General features: G+C 38.5%; 1 protein-coding gene across 6 annotated transcripts in view; it reads right to left on the bottom strand.

The window, feature by feature from the left end:
* Window positions 1–23,280, bottom strand: part of DAGLA (diacylglycerol lipase alpha) — a 2,305,179-nt gene that overhangs the window by 781,633 nt on the left and 1,500,266 nt on the right. For 5 of the 6 annotated variants that reach the window (XM_044059505.1, XM_044059506.1, XM_044059501.1 and 2 more), the window contains one exon: window positions 1,349–1,557. In XM_044059505.1, coding sequence (XP_043915440.1) covers window positions 1,349–1,557 — 209 coding nt within the window. Of the gene's footprint in view, window positions 1–1,132; window positions 1,192–1,348; window positions 1,558–23,280 lie in introns of those variants that run through there. The other variant, XM_044059508.1, reaches the window with a different exon arrangement.

Raw genomic sequence — 23,280 nt, forward strand, 5'->3', positions numbered from 1 at the left:
AAAGAAAGCTACATCCAAAAATGGAATATAGAAGTGCTTTACCAGGGTGTTCTTTATTGAATTATCAGAATATTTTCCTGTTAGAATGACTTGACTTTGACAGTGTTGCTAGACATTTGGTTTGTGGATTTGATCTGCATATAACTAAATCTACTATTGAGTACAGGCTGAATTTCAGATTAATGCGGTTTCTTCCCACATTCCAAAGACATGCATTATTTATTTTATTTATTTATTTATTTGCAGTTGTTTAACTAGGATAGTCCATTGGGCCTAAAGAACCCGTTTTCAATGGAGTCCTGGGGAGAAAAGCTCTACGTACAGATTATACAAAGATTAAGTTCCACACATAGATTACATGAAGATTACAGAGATTAACATTGTACAATTTCTGGTTATAAAACAGATCAAACATATTTCAATCAAAAGTAATAAATGCAAAAATATTAAAAATAGAATGTTTTTTTTTTCTCTCTCTCTCTCTCTCCTTGTGGGATTAAGGTTAGGTAGTTAGATGCAGTAGGCTAAGAGATTGCTAGGTGCAAGTAAGGAGTTGTATACTACAAAGCAAGCATGAATTTGCTATTTGCGTTGTGAGAAGGAGAAGAGAAAAAAAGAGTTGAGAGTAGGTTATGAGGGATGAGAGTAGGTTATGAGGGATGAGAGCAGGAGTATTAGGTGGACTGGACAATCTACTTTGGCCGTAGGTGCAAGTGAGTGGTATGGATGAACTACCTGGGCATGGCTAGCTACCCAGCAGTGTAAACCTTGGCTTGAGATGATTGTGACTGTTGAAGTAACACCCTGACCCCATATGCAAAATGGGAAAAAGTGGGTTGAGGATGGATGGATGAATGGATGGATTGATGCAACACTCCAATCCTAAATGTTTCTACTTTAAAAATAAAGCAAAGGACAGCAAATTAGAAAAAGTTTAATAAGTTTAAAACTAAACACAGGTCCATGCAAAATTATGCTGCATGCTAAGAACCCAGGTTAAATGAATAAATACCATCAGATATGGTTAACTCAACATAAATGACAGTGTGAAAAGAACACAAAATGAATCCTTTGAACACTTGCTATTATAAGTATTTTATTACATAATAAAGTGAAAGCAGGCAATGTTTACTGATTACACGATCAAATGGCAAACACGTTTGCCTGGGCAGACTATATTACACCAGATAACTGCAAATAAAAAAAGAGACCAAGATATATCAAATTATAGACCTTTATGCATGCAATGATCACAGTAACAGTTACTTAATTTCCATGCACCCGTACCAAACTTTTAGTTCTGGGCATTTCTTATGGTTTGGAATATCATTCTAGACTCATACCTTACCTAATCTGACATAGAGAATGTACTGCATGGAATCTCGAGGCTCTGTGTACAGGATGCTTCCTCGCATACTCAGCCAGATAATAGCAGCTTCTGAGATCATACAACTGATTAGTATTCCCAAATAACCCCTGCCATGGTCCACCAGGTTAAGTGAACAAGTCTCGGGACTGTAGGTGAGTCCAAAAAGCACAACAGACAGAATGAGGAACCTGGAAGAGAAAACAAATACATAAGTCAGTTCTTAATGAATTAAACTCCACATTATTTATTTTTATTTATTTACTTTATTTGCCATTTGTTAATCTAGTTAGTCTGGCTGGGCAGGTGCCCTTTTTCAGCAGAAATCTGAGGAGAAAAGCTGCAAGTTACAATGTTTACAATTAGTTACAAGAGTGAATTATATATGCATAAAATGAGGGGGGGGAAACAATACAGCTATAGGCAAATACAAAAGTGAGGATATAGATTATGGTTAAACATTCTTAAGGAGATGCAATTTCATATTTTATAATAACATGTAGTTGAAAAAGTAGTTGAGTGTTAAGGAATAGGTGAAAGAGGAAAGGAAGGCCTGGCAGACATGCAGGATTGTAATTGTAGCATATAGATGATTTTGGGAAAAATTGTGGGGGAGGCAGAATAAGTTCAGGAGAGGCCAAGGTGGAGGTTGTGAAAAGAACTAGAGAGTATTTAGGAGACTGTTTGCATAGGTTACAGAAGAGGGAGGTAGAAAAGAAAAAAACCTTAGGATTGGGGGGGGGTTAGGACAGAGGAAAGAGAGAGGGAGTGGGTAGGAGGGAGAAGGGGGCAGGGGAGGAGGAAATTTTCACATAGGGTCTTTACAGGTGCAGGATCAGGAGTTGTGTAGGAATTCCTTTAGGGCACATTTGAAGTTGAGTTAGTTAGGGAGGAATCTGATGGAGACAGGAAGCTTGTTCCAGGGTGTAGAGACTGCATGGCTATAAAGACTTTTTCCTATGGATTTATTTGGTTTGGAGATGTGGAGTAGGTGTTGGTCTGAGCTACAAAGCTCATGGTTGGGGGTGCAGGGTGAGATGAGTGTTATTAAAGTGGGACAAGCTTGGGGTTGTAGCATGTGAAGTTGAGGCAAAAGGAGTTGGTTATGGAACTCTAGCCAGTTTCGTTTAGAGAGAGGCAGTGGTGTGAGCGATAGGGGAGATTTGTGGAAAATCTAGCAATCTTACTTTAAGTTTACTCCAGTTTGTTTATGAGATTCTTTTGGAGGTTGGTGAAAATAGGGGCAGCATAAAGTAAGGTAGGAAGGAGGTAAGCTTGGGCAAGGGATACTTTGGATTCTTGGGTAAGGAAGTTTTTATTTCTGTAAAGCAATCCCATTTTCTGGTGGGTCTTTTTGATGCAGTTGTTGATATGGGTATTGAATTTTAGTCATCAGCATACTGAATAAGTTTGGAGTTGGGGCAGGATTGGAAGAGATCATTAGTAAAAATGTTAAATAGTAGTGGATCCAGGATGGAACCTTGGGGTACTGCAGTAAGGACAAGAAGAAATGAGGAAGTAGCTGACATCCATTTAACTGATTGAGCTCTATTTGACAGGTATAAGGAGAACCAGTTAAGGGTGGAGGTTGAAGGAAGACAGCTTAGATAGCAAGATATTATGTGAAACAGTATCAAAAGCCTTGGAGAAGTCTAAGAAGTGACAAGATACTAATGTGTTGTTGAGTGAGGTGGAAATGGAATTAGTGAAGGACAGTAGAGCAGTAGTGGTACTATGGTGTGGGGGAAAACCATGTCAGGTAGGCGTGAGGAGATTGTCTTGAATTATATGAGACATGAGTTGTTTCAGAATACACTTCTCTAGGATTTTTGAGATAGAGGATAGGATAGCGATATGCCTAAAATTTGAGGGGTCAGTGGAGTTACCACCTTTACGCAGGGGAATAATATAGCATTTTTTTCCATATCTGAGGGACTTGGTTTTCCTGAATTGACCTGTTAAGTATGGAGACTGGATGGGCTATAGAGGGGGCTGCTATTTTGAGGTAAAGGAGAGGTAGGTTATCGCTGAAGAGGAGCAGGGTTTGAGTTTAGAGAGTAGAGATTCAGAGTAGAGAGAAAGCACATTCCACAAAGAACTAAATCTGTAAGGTGTATGTAAAACAAAGCAAAGCACAAGTCTATTTTTCTCTGAATCAGCTCAGATTTTTTTTAACTGGATCCACTACATTATTACATGCTAACACATGTACTTAAAAACTAGTAAACCGCTGACAGAGAAATGCAAAAATTAAAAGGCAGCTGAACTGTACAAAAATAAATAGTACGTCCTGTATACATTTAGAAATGAGAGTGAAATAAGTTAAGACAGAAAATATACACAAATCATTGCTTAAGAGGAAATGAAATAACTAGCACTGAGCAACATCGCATTCACAAAGTTGGTGCTGAAAACAAAATGTATAAAGAGTTAGCATACACTGAACTCTGGAAATGGTTTCATAACAAGTCTTTTTATCCCCTTCTTTCAGACTGAGCCACCCGCTTTTTAATCTCCATCCCAGACCAGGTACATGATTCATAAACATTAATGTTTCTCTCTCTCTCTCTAGTCTGTACCCACACATGCTGCAAAACTGACATCTGAAATTTAACTCAATTAGAAAAACTGAAAATGAATAAATATTATACCATGACCCCCCCAAAACGTGCACGCTGATTGGCCAGTGTGCCCGTTGTAAATCGAGTTATACTAATGGAAAAGGTCGCCCGGACTTTTTCCGTTAGTATAACTCTAAACAGACATCTCCGGTTAAAAAGAAAAGTAATAGTTTCTTTTCTTAAATAATGTCGGTAATGCTGTTGCTATATCATACAATATTTACTATTTACAAATACAGCTACTTAAAATTAACATTTAACTAAAAACAAAACATTATTTACTGAATAACTGTGAAAGCAGTACTGTTTGGTAATGCAAGGTCATCTTCCTGGAACTTTTCCACTTCTTTTCCATTTGTATAGACATAATTCAACAGTTTAAAAGGACAGACTTTCACTGATAAGTGTCATACTCACAAAGCTCTCAGCTGTACCTGTTTTTCAGGGACAATACTTATTTTGGCCTCAAAATGTTTTCTGTCCTTCATATCATTTTATAATTACACAGTAAATAATTAAAACAGTAAACTTCCCAGTAAATATATTTTAAATATTTTGCATTTTTTCAGAAAATCTATATTAATATAAATTCACTTATTCTAATAGCTTTCTCAGTCAATAATACCTATGGCAAAAAGTGTCCCTGATTTTGGGTCTCTTTCCCTCATAACTTTTCACGGTACTTTTCCGTTAACGGGTCAACAGTCGTCGGAAAACATAAAGGTTGCCGCAAACTGTACCCAAAATGAAAAGCAGACCAAAACAATGAAATAACCACTACAGACATGTCAAAAAATGTATACTACTGTCAGAAGGCAGCCAAATATAAAACTACTAACAAATAATCACCACTGAGTTGACAGTGACCGTACATTTTGTGTGCTGGCACATTAACGCTTTCCCTCCATATTCACTTCACATATTCAACAGCTTTTCCTATGTTTGAAAGACCTTTGCCCCCATTTCCACTGTCTGCAGGTTGACAGTTATGCCTCAGCATATTACAAATGTTTAAGACGGTCACTGTTGAAAATCAGTAGATGGTCAGGTAGAGGACCACTTCCTTCTTTTTTCAATATAGAACATATCTCATTTACACCCTATTTAGGAAGTCACACGGAATATTTGTAAAAATGTATAAGTGGCAGTCAGTTGGCAAGAAATCAGTAACACTCCAACAAGAAAGGCAAAACTGAAAGCAGAATATAAGATCAACAGAAGAAGCAAACGGCAAATGAGAAGCACAACCCAACACAGTAACCTAAGCAGTAGTGACTTGCAGGAAAATGCATTAGTAGTACCACAACTAAGCGGAAAGTACAAATAGAAGTCAACAATAAAATAAGCAGTAGTAACATATGACAAAATAAAAAATACTGTGAGAACGCAGATGACATTGCAAGCACCCCCCCCCCCAAAAAAAAAAAAAACAGCAGTGAGTTGACATCAACGGCACATTGTATTTAGTCCACTTTAAACATCCAAGGACTACAGCTGGTAGCCTACGACTTGCTCCGGTCATCTACACAACAGGGTCCGTGTGGTTAAAATGGAAGATGTCATAAACTGACATTATGATATCAATATTTTGCTTAGGCATCAGGCTTGAACCAATGGAGAAATTGTGACACTGCTAAATACATTTGTATGATATATTTATGTTTGCCGACGACTGTTGCCCTGTTAATGGAAAAGTACCCTTTTCACTTTGTCCATGAGTCTTGAGAGAATACATGGAGTGCTACATACATACATACATACACACACACACACACACACACACACACACACACACACACACACACACACACCTTGCTTAACTATGATGGCAGTGTTGCTGATGGGTCACCATTAGTGCAAGTACGCACTAGTCCTGCAGTTCAGCTTTTTTATGAAGTTCAAGCACACAATAAACGCAAATACATATCACATTCATACTGGGATCACCACTGCAGCACACTGACTCACTTCATGTACTAAAAGCTTATACAGTGTTCTACCAAAAATTAAGTAAATCTGTTTCTGCTGTTATCTACCTCCTAAATGCATAATACAGCAATACTGTTCTGTGTTGAGGAAAGTCAATCATCAAAGATACTGGGCCAGATTCTAAAAGAATTGCTCTCAGTGTAAGTCTGCCCTGATTCTGAAAGACCTGCCTTTCAGTGTAAGTGACTTACTTCAGCGTAATGCCCATCTACAGACAGGTTTACATCAGGGGCCAAATTCCAAAACACCTGCTCTCACCCTGTTCTCTGTATAACTGATCACTTACAATGAGTGCAAGTCTTTTGGAATCGAGGCCATTGCCTACATTATTAACAGTAAAAATCTTAAACTCTGACTGTTACACACAAGGCTGTCCTTTAGCTAGTATCCAGTAGACTTCCATCTAGTCCAAATTCAAGATCCATCAATGAATGCTTGCAAAATTGCTGTGCTAGCTTAGTTCTTAAAATACTTTCTGCTACTTTAGATATATATATATATATATATATATATATATATATATATATATAAAATATTCTGTATGGTTGCTGTTTTCCTTATTCAGCTGCTTACAAAATCCAACTCTCTCCTTATTTCTCAAACCTCCCCATTTCATCATTATCTTTCTCCATTTTGATTTATAATTGCCTGCTTGTATTATGTATTTTTTGTGTCTTTCAACTTTTCCCGGTTAGGGGGTCGCCACAGCGGAACTCCGGTCCGCTAATGATTGGCAGTAGAGTTTTACGTGCTGGCTTGCCGGGCCTAATGCACAACATGAGCCTTAAATGTGTACCTCTAAAACATCTATTCAGATCTTAGAGAATGAGCGAACTGTGCATCAGCACCCTGACTGGCGAATGAATATTCTCCAGCAGGTTATTAATGTACAAGTAATTGTTTGCGTCTTTCGGCTTTTCCCGGTTAGGGGTCGCCACAGCGGAACTCCGGTCCGCTAATGATTGGTAGTTGATTTTTATGTGCCGAGTTACCAGCCCTGATGCACAACCTTCAATGAAGGTATACCCATTCACGCATGTCTCCACACAGAAGACGCACTAGTTGAAAATCGAACTGGACAGCGTCTTACTGTGAGGTGACAACGTTACCGCAGCACCACCACTGCGGGTTATTAATGTACAAGTAATGCCTACTGAAAAACGAGTCTGCCTCTTCATGGCAGCAAATCAAGCTGCCGTGGAGCACTGACACAAAAAACGAATGGCCACCATTAATTCACGCTTGCTAAGCAGTGCTTTACCTATTTAGAGTGTGGAAAAGAAAAAAAAAGAAAAAAGTGTGCATGTGTGTCTATGTCTGTTTGTGACAGTGTATGACAGTAAAAGAGAGAGAGCTCGATTGAACTATTATTTTACACTCGCTAATTGTCACTTTTCTTGTTTAGCAAGTGTAAAAAAAATAAATGAAACAGGAAAAAAGGGTGTGCATGTGTGTGTGTGAGTGAACACACCCATGAAAGCAGAACAGACTTTGTGTGTGTGTGTGTGTGTGTGTGTGTGTGTGTGTGTGTGTGTGTGTGTGTGTGTGTGCGCGCGTGACAGAGAGAGAGAGTGAGAGAGGTGAGAGTGATTGAGCTTTCTCCTGGCAGCAGCATCAGAGATTTCCATACCTCTTGACCTCTTAGCACAAGAAATTTATTTATTTACTTTTGTTTACCTGGATAGACTGACTGAGTGAAAAAACTGTTTTCAGCAGAGGCCCAGGGAGAAAAGCTCCAGAAAAAAAAAAATGACAGATAAAATTATAGAAAAAATATCAACATGTTTTTAGTACATGTTTAGAGTTATACACAGAACATAAAGGGATATAAAATATACACATTACAGAGTAATTTGATTACAGAGTATAACGTGGAATATATGCATCCAGTTACAGTATCTACTGTAACAGAGCCTGATGTTATGGGATAACAAGGTTGGCTGCGTAACTGGAGTATTTGTGACAAAGGGTAGAAGGCAGAATAGAAGGGAAGGTAGTGTAGGAGTTAGTAAAGAGGACAGTGGAAGAGGGAGAGGGAGTATCAGGCAAAAGGGAGGAGGAGAATTGGATGAGTTTTAGGTGAATAGGCATGAGGACAGAGGGGATTAGTGTGTAGTAGCAGTAGTGCAGTAACAATAGACCAGTTAGAAGGACAGACTGGACGAGTAAGGGGAAAGGATAGGTATCAAACTAATTAAGTACTGGGGTTGTAGATGGATGCAGAGACAAGGATGAAAGTGGAGTAGGTAGACTTGCTGGAACAAGGAGTGGGTCTAACTAGGAGAGGTACACGAGCAAAGCCAGTTGGTAATAAGGAAGTCTTCTAGGAGATTTTTAAAGTGAGGTAGGTTAACAATAGTTGGGATTGGCTGAGGGATGAATTCTATACTTTGGAGATATAGTTTGAATAGAGAGAGTTGCCTGCTCTTTTGTTACATTTAGTGACCTGTAGTAAGGATTTACTGGAGGAACGGAATAGACGAGTGTTAGTATAAGGTTGGAGCAGAGGTTTAAGGGCTGGGTTCTTCTCGGGTCGATGTACTATTCTGTTTAAGCTTTACTGAAGTGTTACATTTTGGATGTAAAATGCTTCCTCTACCACCATTGACATATACTACAGAAAGTTTGAAACAGGCAGAGAAACTATTTTACATAAAAAATATATTAAAAATATAGTAATAAAAACGTAAGCAAGTAAAACAATTTTACAGACAGCCCACTCTCTAAGGGCAATAATGCCATCCAGTGTGTGCGGTAATGGGTAATTAATGCCCTTCCATGGGTGTACAGGTTCTCTGCCACGTAACACCCCTGGGCAGGTGTTAATTATACATTAACACATGCTCTGTCAGGCTTTATTGCTTGCAGGTAATACTAAACTACTTTGTTCTACTTGGGGGGATAAACATATCCTTTGTAATACTTCCCCTCCCAAAGAAATTGCTTCAACTCTTTATTAACTGTCATCCATAACTTCTCTGCCTGATAAAGATATGCCTGACTTGTATATAAAACTAAAGGGCCTAAAACTATTTTCTCTGCTTGTACCTTACTCTCCATATCCATAATCAAGAGCAAGTTTTTGTATTGATTCTTTACACATATCCTTTCTGCCATAACATAATCTTTTTTCATCCATAAACATAACAACTTCATCTCACTGTGTCCCTATAACTGAGTTTACTTTTACTTGTATTCGGCTTTTAACTGCATGGTAAAACTTGAAAAGAAGCCACAGCCTTTCTCTTGTGAGTCAGACAGAAATTAGAAGAGGTCAGTTAAGGAGTCGCACATAAGTTACAACAGGTCAGCTGAGGTTAATCATCTGTGAACTGAGGGGATGGAGCTAGGAACTAAACCTTCTATTTAAGGGGCAAAATAAAATATTTCAGAGCTTTACTGGAAAGGCTCACCCATTTTCTGCTACAGTTTGCTGTGAGGGAAAGGTTAGTTTGCTTATTTGTTGTGTTTTTTATTACTTTACTGCCTTTTTCTATTTTGTATACTGTGATTTGTTTTCTTTACACTGTGTTTTACTTTTATTCTGCTTTTAAGTGCATACTAAATATTGAAAAGAGACCACAGCCCGTCTCCTGTGAGTCAGACAGAAATGTTTCCCACCTGGTTACTGTTGTGTTATTAAACACCACCATCTTTCTAGTTGCCTGCCCCTTATGTTAAACTGACCATATATCTCATTTCCTTTCTGCTTTTACTGGCTGGTGTGAGTAAGCACAAAATTATCATTTTGTGAAATCACTCCCCTTCGACTATTTAAATTTATTGGCCATCTTACTGTATTCCATAGTTCCGGAGTACAAAAATGACCACCCCCTTTATAATCTATTTTGCTATTTTAAAAATAGTGAATCTCCACTAAAACTTAACTTAAGTTTTACTTGTCTAAAAGTTATCTCCTTTCACAACTAACTCCTCTAATGCACACTGCAGTGTTTATGATAAACCATTTTTTCCATCTTATCTTTAAGTGTCTATTGCAAGACCAGCAGTCATTGTAGAGCCCACATTCTGCCTCTCAGTTGTCATCTTGGGATTAGTGCTTCTGTTTTCTCCTGCTGAGAGAAGGAGTGCAGTTACATTGTTTCCTGGAGACTGCTGATCACCAGAAAGCTTAATAACTGCTTTATATCTGACAGCTTAGAATCTGTGCTTACATTCTGATCCTGGTGACTGTAGGAGCAGAGTGCATTGATTCCTGACTCTTTCTGGTTGGAGAGCGAGTGTCTGTGCTTAACATACCTGACTGCTCTGATTGCTATATGAGGCCTCTACCAGAAAAAGGCTACAAAGCCTGCAGACCCTTGCATCATCTGTGACAAGATTGCGGATCACCAAACAGGCTGTGGCCTGCTTCTCTTCTTGGGATTGGTGCTAAATTAGCTAGTTTTAGCTAGAACTAGCCAGTTTTTTAGTTTCAGCACTCAAAACTGTTTTCTTGTGCTCAGCACTTGCTCAGAACTCGTTGTAAGCACTAAATAAACTACAAATTTCTACAGAACTCGACTTTCCTCACTTGTCAAGAGGAAAACAGTTCTTAGTACTTAAACTAATAAGCACTTATCCAGGCATGTCCATGGGTCAGCTCCTGGTGTTTTCTCCTGTCCACCAGATGAATCTAGGCATCTTGGGGCAATGTAGCAATTGCCTCATGTACACTGACAACACTCTCCTCCTACCATCCAACACTACAACCTGTGAGAGATGCACTTATGTAGCCAAACTGGAAACCAAGCTCTCTCCAGCCAAGATGAAAAGGTTAACACCTGCACCAGACCACACTCAACACAGTCCTTCAAAACCCACACATAGAAACACAAAGCACACACCCACATTCACGGAGGCTCTCAATAAACATCTGCCCAAGCAACAGAGACCTCCCAAGCTGAAACGCAGACAACCACTACCCCAACACAGCCCACAAAATCAGTGTGCCACTCAACCTCAACCCATAACGCAAAACAAAGTACCCAACACACTAGTCATAGGTGACTCTATAGTTAGGCACACTGATGTCCCACTCACCAGGCTAAACAAGGAGAAACTTGCTGTCAGCCGCCTGTCGGGTGTCAGGATCCGCCACATAATGCACGCACTCAGGTCACTTCACAACTAGTAAAATACGACTTGTCCATGTTGATGTGAATGACCTGAGATGTACCTCCCTAGACTACAGGAAAAGAAACATGGAGGAGCTCTTGGATCTTGTAGCCCAGGAAGGTATGACCCTAGCCCTGAGTAGCATCCTGCCATCGCCCAGAATGGTACCACAGTACAAGGACAAAATGATTGACTTAAACAATTTGCTAAGCTTCTGGTGTCATTCTAAGGGGGATCCAGTATCTGTTTGCCTGGGATGACATGGTCGACAGACCACGATACTTTGCCAGTGATGGCCTGCACCTGTCGACCCTGGGATTCCGGATACTGGCTAAGGCTCTTGCCACTCTTATAGTGCCTTTTTTAGGCAAGGTTCAAATGCTAAATTCACCACTGTAACAGGTACAAGCAAGTAAACTATGAGGGTAATGCTACTCAATGCTAGAAGTCTAAACCTCAAAATGCACTCACTCGAGGCACTCCTTAAAATGGAGAACATCAACACCTGTGCAGTGACAGAGACCTGGTTCAAGGCTCCAGAGAGCACCCCTGCATTACCAGGCTATAATTCATACCACACCTTTCGGCCACCTAACCTGGACCAAAACACTAAAGGTGGAGGCGTGTCCATATTCATTAAGGATATCCACACCTCCAGGCTAGTTGCTCAACATAATGCATCTGAAATTATCCAAGTGCAACTAACACTGGGCAAGACTGCAATCCAGGTTGTGGCTTGTTACAGATCCCCCACCATGCCCCAGGTTTTCCATTCTTCATTTCTAAGATACTGGAAAATATTAAGGTACAACCCAATACCTTAATTATGGGTGATTTCAACTACTCAACCATCAAATGGGAAAACTACTCGTATGCCAACTCATTCGCTCAATGTTTTCTAGAATTCATAAATTCCAACGCCTTGGATCAGCTTGTCCACACCCCACCAGGGGCAGCAATATCCTGGACCTGGTCATTACCAATATGGGTAACCAGAGGTCAACTCCTCGCTGGTCAGATCTGACCACAAGCTAATCACCCTAGACATCCATATCCCACCTCCATCCCCCATTAAGGAAGCCATCATCAAAAAATACTCCAAAGCCAATTTCATGCTTCTTAAGACAGAAGTGGCAAACTTCACGACACCCACGTAGATGGAAAACAGAGTTACAACTACAGAATGTTACACAAATGCACTGTATAAGCACATACATATGAGTGCATGGATCGTGCCACCCCCAACAAAACCAAGACGCTATCCTCCAAAAAAAGGAAGCCGATCTGGTGGTCCCCTGCCATAAACAAACTCTACAACAGAAGGAAGAAGCTGTTGCAAAAAAGAGTAAAATCTCAAGATTGGAAGAACTCCCTGGTCAGCCTCAGCAAGAAGCGGAGATCCCTCATAAAATCCTCCAAAGACGGTTATGAAAATAAAATCGCCACTGATTCCAAAGACAACCACAAAGCATTCTACAGCACAATGGCACTAAATATACAGAACCAACTGATATTGCCAACATCCTGGGAGATAGGTTCAGTGCTAACTTTCCTCCCTCTCACCTTCCAAAGGGCCCATCTTAATACTGAAAAAAATGTAAAGCCCCTGTAATCATGGATGAACAAGTTAAGACTGCACTCTCCAAAGCCAAGAAAACAGCATCCATGGGACCAGACAACATCTCAGGCTGCATACTGCATGAACTACAGAACAAACTGGCATCCCACCTAAGTACCATGTGCAATCATAGCCTCACCTAAGGCTATGTGCCTACTGAATGGCACACAGTGACGGTTATCGCACTCCACAAAGGGGGTGCCACTATGGACCCCAGAAACTACTGCCCCATTAGCCTAATGAACCTGGTCTGTAAGACCATGGAATGTATCATCTTGGAGCTTATAAACAAAGACATAGGTAACCTCTAAACCCTGGACCTCACTCAGTTTGGGTTTGTAAAAGGTAGATCATGTCTACTAAACCTGACTGACTTCTTTGAAGTAGTCACTAGAGCCGTAGACCAGGGCAAGGTAGTGCACACAGCCTAGCTTGACCTTGCCAAGGCTTTCAATGCCATCCCCCACTCTGGAATTATAGATAAACTCACTAAACTGGGCATAAATCCCTATGTCACAAGATGGGTGGAACTGGCTTACTGACAGAACCCACACAGTAAAAGTAGCCGACTCCAAGTCTGACTTCAGACCAGTGACGAGTGGAGTACCACAGGGTTTGGTCCTGGGTCCTCTCCTGTTTGGCATCTACTTCTCTGAAGTGCAGGCCAACACAGTTCTTTTGCTAACAAAGTTTGCAGATGAATGCAAACTGGGAGCCGTAATAGAATCACCTAATGATGCAGACATTCTACAAAACGGCTTCACAGAGACAGATGCTTGGTGTCAAAGTCATGGCCTCAAGTTCAATGCCAAGAAGCGTATTGTCATCCCCTTTGGGGAAAACACGGTACCCATGAACTATCACATAGGCAGTAGCTCACTAAACACTGAAAGTGTGATAAGAGACCTCAGGACACAGGTGGACAGTAGTCAGGAAATCATTCTACGTGGCACGCCTCATCACAAAAGGGTTCTCCTCTAGAAAAAAGTAGGTCATTGTTCTGCTCTACCCATCCCTCATCAGACTCATTAAAGAGTACAATGCCCCATTTGGCATGCATCTCACAAGACACCTACAACAATTGGAAAGGCCAGAGAAATACCTCTCTAAGAGGATTACCGGCCTCAAACAGATGCCATACACAGACAGTCTCAAAAAACTCCAGCTCTACTCCATCACATATCGCTTACTCAGAGGTGATCTCTGCCTAACATACAAAGCTATGTCAAACCCAGAGCTGTTGGACATGTTACACTAAAAGAAATCCCAATCTCTCTGAACCACACACTCCAGGGATCTAAACCTTGTCACCACAATTAACAGAACTTGCTGGAAGGATGGATTTCTTTCTGTCCCAGAGACTTCCCATAGTCTGGAACAAACTACCCATTCATGTCAAGCAAAGCTCTTCATTGGTCCTCTTTAAGAAAAATCTTGACGACTAGATGGGAAATAGAAAATTCACCCCGGGGATCACTTCTGTGGCACTGCTTGACAGGAGTACAGGAAAATAATTTTCTTAGGTGGCAAAAGCCAGGGAACCTTTTTGGTTAGGCTTATACAGGCCCCAGGGCTTATAGCCTAGTACCTACCTATGAACCTATAAGTACTGCTGAACCAATCTGTGAGTACATGGTTTGCTTCTAAAGCCTTTGTTTTTTCTTAATTAATTATTTTATCCTTAAAAGACTTGACATTATACCAAATGTTCTAATGTCTTTCTGGATTCATCATGTACAAAGTAATACCATGTGTAATAAATTATCACCACTCCAGTTATAGCCCTAAATTTGTAAGTCTCTCATATTATTTGTAATGGCTGTAAATGAAAAGCAAATAAGAAAGGGGAAAGAGCACACCACTCAAAGTTCCTCTGCTCAAATATAACTTGCCAGAAGGAAACCCATCCACCTTAACTGCTGCTTCCAACCTTTGGTATATTCTTCTAATTGTCCCTATTATTCTATCACATAATACAAAGGCTTCCACTGCTCTTCTCGTAAAATTCCACTGTCTGTATCAAATGCTTTCTCTGCATCAAGACCCATCAACAATGGCAGTGCTTTTTATATTGTGTTTCCCCCGGAATCATAATTGTTCTATTAATGGTGTCAAATGTTTGCTATCCCTCCACAAAACCACATTGATCCACATCTATCAATTTTGTCAACACGTTTGCTATTTTCTTAGTATAAACATAAACACTTTATTATCATGGTTTAAAACTAAAATGAGTTTATATGAAGCTAGGTCTGAAGGGTCCTTAACCTATTTGGGTAATATAGCTACCGACAACTTTCTTCCAAGATGCTAGTGCTTCCCCTCCTTTTAAAATATTGTTAAATAAAACATTCCAGATCTTTATCTCTTTCTTCCTTCCAAACTTCTACATGAATACCATCTGTTCCCGGGCATTTCCCTGTTGATTCATTATATATCACCATTTATATATCATCTCTTCCTATGTTACCTATTTATTTCTGAGCCTCATCTTCCTCTAATGTTCACATAATTAAGTCTTCTATAAATACATCTATTGGTGCCTATTTCTAGTTTCCACATCCCTCTGCTTTATACAAATTTTTATAAAATTTTCAACACATCTCTAATACCTTTATAGACTTTCTAGTTAGTTAGTTAGTTAATGTCATAGACTCTCTCTGTTTGGCAAAAACCTTTTCTACTTTCTGTTGTCTAAATCTTTGAGCTAAAAGTTTTTGTGCTCTGGAGTTGTTACCAAAAATAGTTGCATAACATCAACCTTTCCAAATACATGTGTACTGTCTCAATGTCCCTTAATTCCACTACAGTACTCTACAGTTGCTCCCTCTTCTTGTTCCATAAGCTTTCCCTTATTCTGCAATACTTTTACATTTGTAAGCCTCTCTAAATCATTTTTATTACACCTTTCCCATAGCTCTTTCTTTTTTATTTTTATCCTACTTTTAAATTCCAAGTTCGTTTTATCCCGCTCACTAGCTATCCCTTTTAAATAAATTTCTATCTTCCCTAAAAATGCTCAAATAATGTCTACTACTCATTCCTTAAATTCCATTGCTAAGTAGGAGAGTGCCGCATTGATATCTTAGTTTTTATTGGTATGTGATCTGAAAAAAAAAATTGGATGTGTGGAAAAGCTTTCAATTAAATATACATGCTGATGTGAAATAATTTATATCTAGTGAGCCCTCGTTATTGTAAATTAGAGAATATGTAAATTCAGTCTGTTCCTATTATTGAATTCTCACCTTCCATACTGAATATTCTCGTATCGTTCTTCAGAACTCTATTCTCTTTTGTTATATTTTCTCTTTTAGGTACCCATGATATAGCCTTCACTATTGCAAATCAGGTTCGAGTCCCCCCATAAATAGTATTTTCTGCTGAAAGTAGATTGTTCCTCCCCATTTTTATTATCTACATAATAGCAGCTTCTGATAGAACATAAATACATGCCAGTGTAATCCTCCTCCCTTGCCAATAGCCCCTTAGTGCCACAAATCTAGCATTATTTTCTTTTCCCCTTCTTCTATAACTTTTTAAGACCCTCCAGTAATATATATTATTATACCCCTTTTCCTTTGTCCATGATATTCTGCTGAATGTCCATCCCGAGATCCCTTTTTTTTTTTTTCAAGGTCCAAGTGTCTCCTGCAATACTATTATTTGCACCCTACATTTCTTAAAAAAAATAAAACTCTTTGCTGTTTGTCAATATCTGTACTGCCATTTACATTCCATTATAATATGGAAAGGGTAGCCAATATGATAGAAAGCTAGCACTTACACCTATTATTCACAACAACATTAAAGTACAAAACAGCATTAATATCGTGATGACCCACCACTGCCAACCAGTAATCAAGGAGCATCAATCCTCACCACTGGCACTGGGAGCATAACAGGTACATACACAGTATTTCCAGATGCAGCTCTCTGCATCAAGTGCAACTTCCCTTAAAAGCACACAGAGACCACAGTCAGTTTGGGGCTGGTTTTCCAGATCCCCAATAGGACTCCCCACTGGTAAAGTTACAGAGTTGAGATCTCCAAGTGTCCAAGCCAAGACCTCCAGCACCCTTTCTGTCCAACTAGTGCTTCGTGTCCCTGCCCAAATAGCGGACACACACACTCTGAGGTTTGGTTTACACACATACACACATGCCAGAGAAAAGCTGGCACTGGTTTACTAGCTATGCCCCATTCTGCCCAGACTATAAGATAGTTACAATTGCCACCAGACACTCTTTATGAGCTACTTTATGCCCCTTAACAAAGGGTGTCCAATTTTACTGTGTAATTTTAATACTAATACAAATGGTAGTTTGACCAAGAACAAGGCTGTTAGGAGTGGCCAACACAGTGTCGCCAAATAAATATGCAAGTGCTCTCAAAACTTAAATATCGCTACACAGAGAGCCACAATGAAAGGTTTAAATATATTTAATAATAAATAATGAAAGAACAAGACAATACTAAATATATATTCAGTGACATCAGTTCAAAACCACAAGAAATATTTAAAATATCATTGCAGTACAGGCTCACACAAATAAAGAAAGAATCTTAAAAAAGCTTCCCTATATTCTTGAGTCAATCTAACAGAACTATACTATTCCCCAGTAACTTACTATTAGAGCAAGGCAGATATGGTGAATAGTTCTTATTGTTGTCAGGTCCAGGACAGAAAGCAGAATGCTTTGTCTCACTAAGAGGCATCTCAAATTAATACCTAAAATATTACTGCTGGGATTTGTTGCAGAATGACATAATTTCTTCCCAGGTAAAACACCCACTGCTAAAGCTGGCAGTATTTAGCATCTACCTGTAAAAATACTCACAAGGGCTTTTGTTCAGATCTTTGCAGGTGCTGGAAGTCATAAAACAATTGCATTCCTTCATGATTCCAAAGTAGCAGTTAGTTCACCCCAAAGACAATAAAGAAAGCTTCCTAGTACAGACTTTGTGTCTCTAGCTGCACTGAGGCATCTTTATGGCCTAGCCTATAAAGTAATTAAATTTCAAATATTTTTCTAAAGTTTGCTGGACTGAGGTTAACCCTCCAGTTTCCTCTGTTAACATATAGACTTAAACAGTTGCAATAGTGCATGCACATTTCTATTCTCTTCCAGCAGGGCACATTGTGGATACATTTGAAGCAAAAGCACTTAAACACTTTTTCATCACAAACATTTCTATAGAGCGGTTTGATATATACATGACATACAGTTCTAATACATTTGTAACACAAGCATCTTGTATATATTAGTTTGATATTCACAAATGACATAATTATTTACAGCATTCCAGCTAGCTGTGCTGGCAGTACCTCATTTTGTCACAAATATACACAATTTTCATCTCATTACTATTATATGTATTATTGGAAAATGTTTTGAAAGCACATTGCTAATCACTGAGGAATTGCAACCAAACTTGAATATGTTTTGCATGGACTCTCTCAACGTAGATTCTGCTTGATTGACTTGTTAAGTTTTAATTAAAATATATGGAATCTGTTGATATGAACTTGTCAATCACTGCGGTATATTTGAACCTTGCTATGGCATTTGATTATCTGCCTCATGTTGAACTTATGTTCTCTCTGCAAAAAAATTTGTATGGATGAGCACATTACAAAGTGTGTCAGAAATGTATTATTACTGTGTATTTATTTATTTGACATTTGTTAACCAAGATAGTCCAACTGGGTCAATATACCCTTTTTCAGTGGAGGCCCGGGGAGAAAAACTCCACAATTAAACGTTAAAGTACACATTTAGACATTTAGTTCCACAAAAGAGATAGATTAGATATTTACAACAAAGTATTTCATTAAGACATTACATAGCATATTTACAACATAGTGTTTGTTAATACACTACATAAGATATTACAAATGGAGTAAAGTTAAGATGTATAATTGCTTAGAGATTTGATTAAGAGATGAGAATGTTTAAGGGGAGAACTGTGGACATTACATCCGAGGACAAGACAGCTATGGTGGGGGTTCCCCAGGGGTCGGTCCTTAGACCAGCCTTGTTTAACATATTCTCATCTGGCCCTCAATTCAAAATATATAAACAACAGTAAATATACTGATAACACTGACATTGGCTCAATTATTAATTCAGCAAATGATCATGTTCTATTACAGAGTTATTTGGACTCCTTGCGCATACCGTCAATGAATAAGTGGTTACATATTACATTATCGAAGTTTCAGTACTTCGAATACCATATGATCGACACCATATGATTGAAGTACTAAAACTTCGAAAATGTAATAAAAAAAACTGAAGAAACAAAAGTGACTGCTGTGAGCAGGGGGGCAAGCCCCTCTGCACCCCCCACACCTTTCCTATGCTGTAGCGCAATCTCAGAGTTGGTATATTTAAGTAACGGGGGTGTGGGGATGCAGGGGGGCTTTCCCCCTGCCTATACCCTTTACCATTTTTTTTTTAATTCCGGAGCATTCGAAAATGTAATTGTTCGATCATTAAAGGTCGACCTTTAGCGATTTGTACAATTGCATTTTAGATGTTTCAATAGGAACCCAAATAAGCATGTGGGGTTCAATGGGAGCAAAACTAAATTGATGCATTTTGGTGGTATCAATACCTGCTACCCACACAGGTTCATAGATTAGTACTAGGCTAACTGCCCTTGTGCGCCATTTTAAGCCTAGCCAATTACCTTATGCAAGAATCAAACCCTGCACCTTGTGCCTCTAAGATGAACACCTTAACCATTATGCCAACCTCCCACATATGGTGTGAAAAAAAGATTAGGGATCTGGATTTGGTAGTGGACAATAGGATGAAGCATGAAGATAATCTCTCACTAGTTATCAAGAAATGTTATGCAGTAATTAGGGGTCTTTTGCATAGTATCAACAGCCATGATGAGAAAGTATTGCCTCCAATTTAAAAATGCTGTTGTGAGACCACATACAGAATTACTGTACCGCAGTCTGTGTTTATAATTGTGCTCAGTTACACAGGCTGAAGTGAATCCAAAGGTTTTTTTCACAATGCAGATTGTTAAACATCCATGTTACAAAATTAGGTTGGAATAGTTGTCATATTTTTTTCCACAAATTAGAGACTAGTGAAAAGGATATCTTATACTGTTCTATAAATGAGTGGATAATGCATTATTATCAGATACCTTAGAGTTAGAAATTTAAGTGGCATAGTATAGGCATGAAAAATCATTTTATATACCACAAATAAAATAAAATAACAAAATATACCACCACAGAAAGGAAAAAAGGCTAGTAACTTTAATATATCTTAATGCCATGGCTTCACAAGCCTTCAAGAGATAAAAAGTTACACACACATATACCTATTATATACAGCATCAATTAACACATTAATTAAACCATTACTTAAAACACCAATAAAAACAGTTCATTACAAGAACACTTTCCAATTACATTCAAGGTTTAACCCATGAGGTACCAAAGTTCCAAACTTTAGAATGTATACTGTCTCCTTATACAATAATTTCTTCTTTACCTCTACTTCACCCCATCCCTTAACAGTTTCTAGAATAGTACCCCTCAGACAGTGACTTACACCTCCATGACATAGCATAAAATGATATGCTATAGGACTCTCTATTCTCTTGTTTTTGATATCTCTAAGGTGTTCTTGCATTCTTATTTTAAATGACTTTTTTTGTTTCACCAATATAAAAAGATCGCAAGAACATTTCAGTGTATAAATCACACCTCTGGTATTACAACTTACACATTGTCTAGGGGTGTATGTTACATAATTAATCTTTTCAAAAAAAGCACTATATATTGACAAATAGAACATTTCCCACATGACAAGGTCCCTATAAGTTGTGGTCCAACAGACAATTCCATTTTTGGAATCTCAAAATTGCTATGGACAATAATTTGCAAAATAATGGATTTGGTCTTAACTTTGATGGGGTATAAGTTGGTAAAAGAGTCACATTCTTAGATAAAGAATTAGAAGAAAAGGTGGGAGAAGGTGTACAGACCAGGACATATAGAAAATTTCCTGATGTTAACCATTTTTTAGATGGTGAAAGTTGTCACCCATCCCCCTAATTAACTCATTACCTTATAGTGAATTTCTAAGAATATCAAGATTATGTAGTAATAATGACGTCCTTTTGGGAAGAGCTAAGTAAGATGTGTGGATACTTTTTACAAAGGGGTTATGATTATTGTGTATTAGAGAAAGCCCTGGATAGATTGGTGAATGACAACGGAGGGTAGAAAGGTTACAACAGAAGTATAAATGGGAATATCCTGTATGATAAAATAAAGAAAAGTAATAATAAACAAGATGAAATTTAAAAATTTTATTTTGTGACAACATATAATGTGATGACAGAGGAAATATTTAAGGTTGTTAAAGATTACTTGAGATTACCTGTTGAAAGATAAAAAGTTAAAATATATATTACCATACAGGCCTTTATTGTCATTAAGGAAAGGGTGCAACATAAGAGACATGATTGTCACAGCAATTTTGAGATTCCAAAAATAGAATTGTCTGTTGGACCAAAGCTTATAGGGAACTTGCCATGTGGGAAATGTTCTATTTGAGAAAATTTAGAACGTTTGCATAGAAACGTTTACAGAAATTTCTAGATCTTCCAAGAGACTTGAAAAAATGTTCTTGCAGGCAAGAGGGATATATTGGAAACATAATAGTTCAGAAAGAGGTTCCTGGGAATGTACAGTATTGCTTCAGCTCAAAAATAACTTTAACAACATGCCAAGTCTTATAACTGAAAAGAATTTAAACCCAGTACAGAGATGAAGTCTTATAACTGAAAAGAATTTAAACCCAGTACAGAGATGTGCTAGTTGAATTGGTGTAACATAACTGTACTTAACAGGTGAAAAAAAAAAAAACACGAAAATCTACTTTTTATTTATGCAGGGGTGCAAGCCCCCCTGTGCCCCCCACACCCCATGCAAATTACATATACCAACTCAGAGTTCGCACTACAGTGAAGAAAAGGGTAAATTTCCTGATCCTCACTGTACAGCAATCTCCATTCAAAAGTTTTGAGTTTTCAAAAACTCGATCATATGGTCTCACTCATATGAATTTCAAGTTTCAGAAAACCAGATCAAGTGATAGGGCTCTATGTATAAAAATGTATGTACATAAATATACAGATATGGATATATATATATATATATATATATATATATATATATATATATATATATATATATATATATATATAAAACAATATACACGTACATACATAGATGTGTGTGTGTATATATATATATATATATATATATATATATATATATATATATATATATATATATATATATATATATATATATATATATATATATATATATTACAGTTGTGTACACTTACCATAAATGTAGATGTTCGAGTGTATTCACTGTTGCAGTCATTACATTTGGGTTATCTGCTTGCAAGTAGCCCTCAGTTGGCCTGATTAACAATGTCTTGGGTCCTGCATCGGTTGCTGTCCCTTCTTCCATGACATCAGGTCGTCAGGAATATAAAACATGCAGCCGATGCCATTACATCAGTTTTTCTTGTCCCAGAATTCAGGTGCCCCCCTAATGGGAAGCAATTAAATATAAAAGTACAATGATATACCTCCAACAAAAAAGCAATTACACCAAAAAGGCTTTTAAGCATAGTAAAGGAAAGTAGAGGTATAGCCAAATGAAGTTAGGGGTCTGGAGGGAGGGTAACCAGGACTGCAACAGTGAATACACTCAAACATCTACATTTATGGTAAGTGTACACAACTGTACTATGTTCTTCATGTTTCACTGCTGCAGTCATTACATTTGGGTAGATTCCCAAAGCTATGGTTGACAGGAGACATTTAGATAGCATTTGGACCAGCTATAATGCCCTGCAAGACTGCAATGGCAAAGCCAGCTCTGGATTTAGAGAAAATTGGCAAATGATCATGCTTGGTGAAAGTATGCACAGAACTCCAGGTAGCAGCTTCTAGGATGTCCCTGGTAGGGATGCCTCTGAGAAAGGCTGTAGAGGTAGATGCAGCCCTGGTGGAGTGAGGTCTGATCCCCTGGGGGATAGGTTTTCCATGGTGCTTATAGCAGAAATGAATGCAATGGCCTATCCATTTAGAAATACTTTGCTTTGAAAATAGCCTTCCCCTCTGCCCCTGCAGCAAATGCCATCAGCAGTTGTTCAGATTTCCTTTGAGGTTTAGTCCTGTCCAAGTAGAATCTAAGTTGTCTGTGCACATCTAAGGAATGCAGTATCCATTCCCCTTTGTTCTGTGGATTGGGAAAGAAGGTTGGCAAATGAATAGACTGATTAAGAGCCACATTGGATACCACCTTGGGCATGAAGGATGGACTGGTTCTGAGGGACACCCTGTCTGCATGAAAGATGATGAAAGGCTGCACTGACATAAGGGCCTGTAATTCAGATACCCTTCTAGCTGAAGTGATTGCTAAAAGGAAAGCTGTTTTCCAAGAAAGAAATTTTAAGTCTGCAGTAGCAGGTGGCTCGAAAGGAGGTAGAGTGAGTTTCTCCAAAACA

Source organism: Protopterus annectens, chromosome 17.part0, assembly GCF_019279795.1.
Source record: "Protopterus annectens isolate FY-2018-M chromosome 17.part0, PAN1.0, whole genome shotgun sequence".
Classification (NCBI taxonomy): Eukaryota; Metazoa; Chordata; order Ceratodontiformes; family Protopteridae; genus Protopterus; species Protopterus annectens.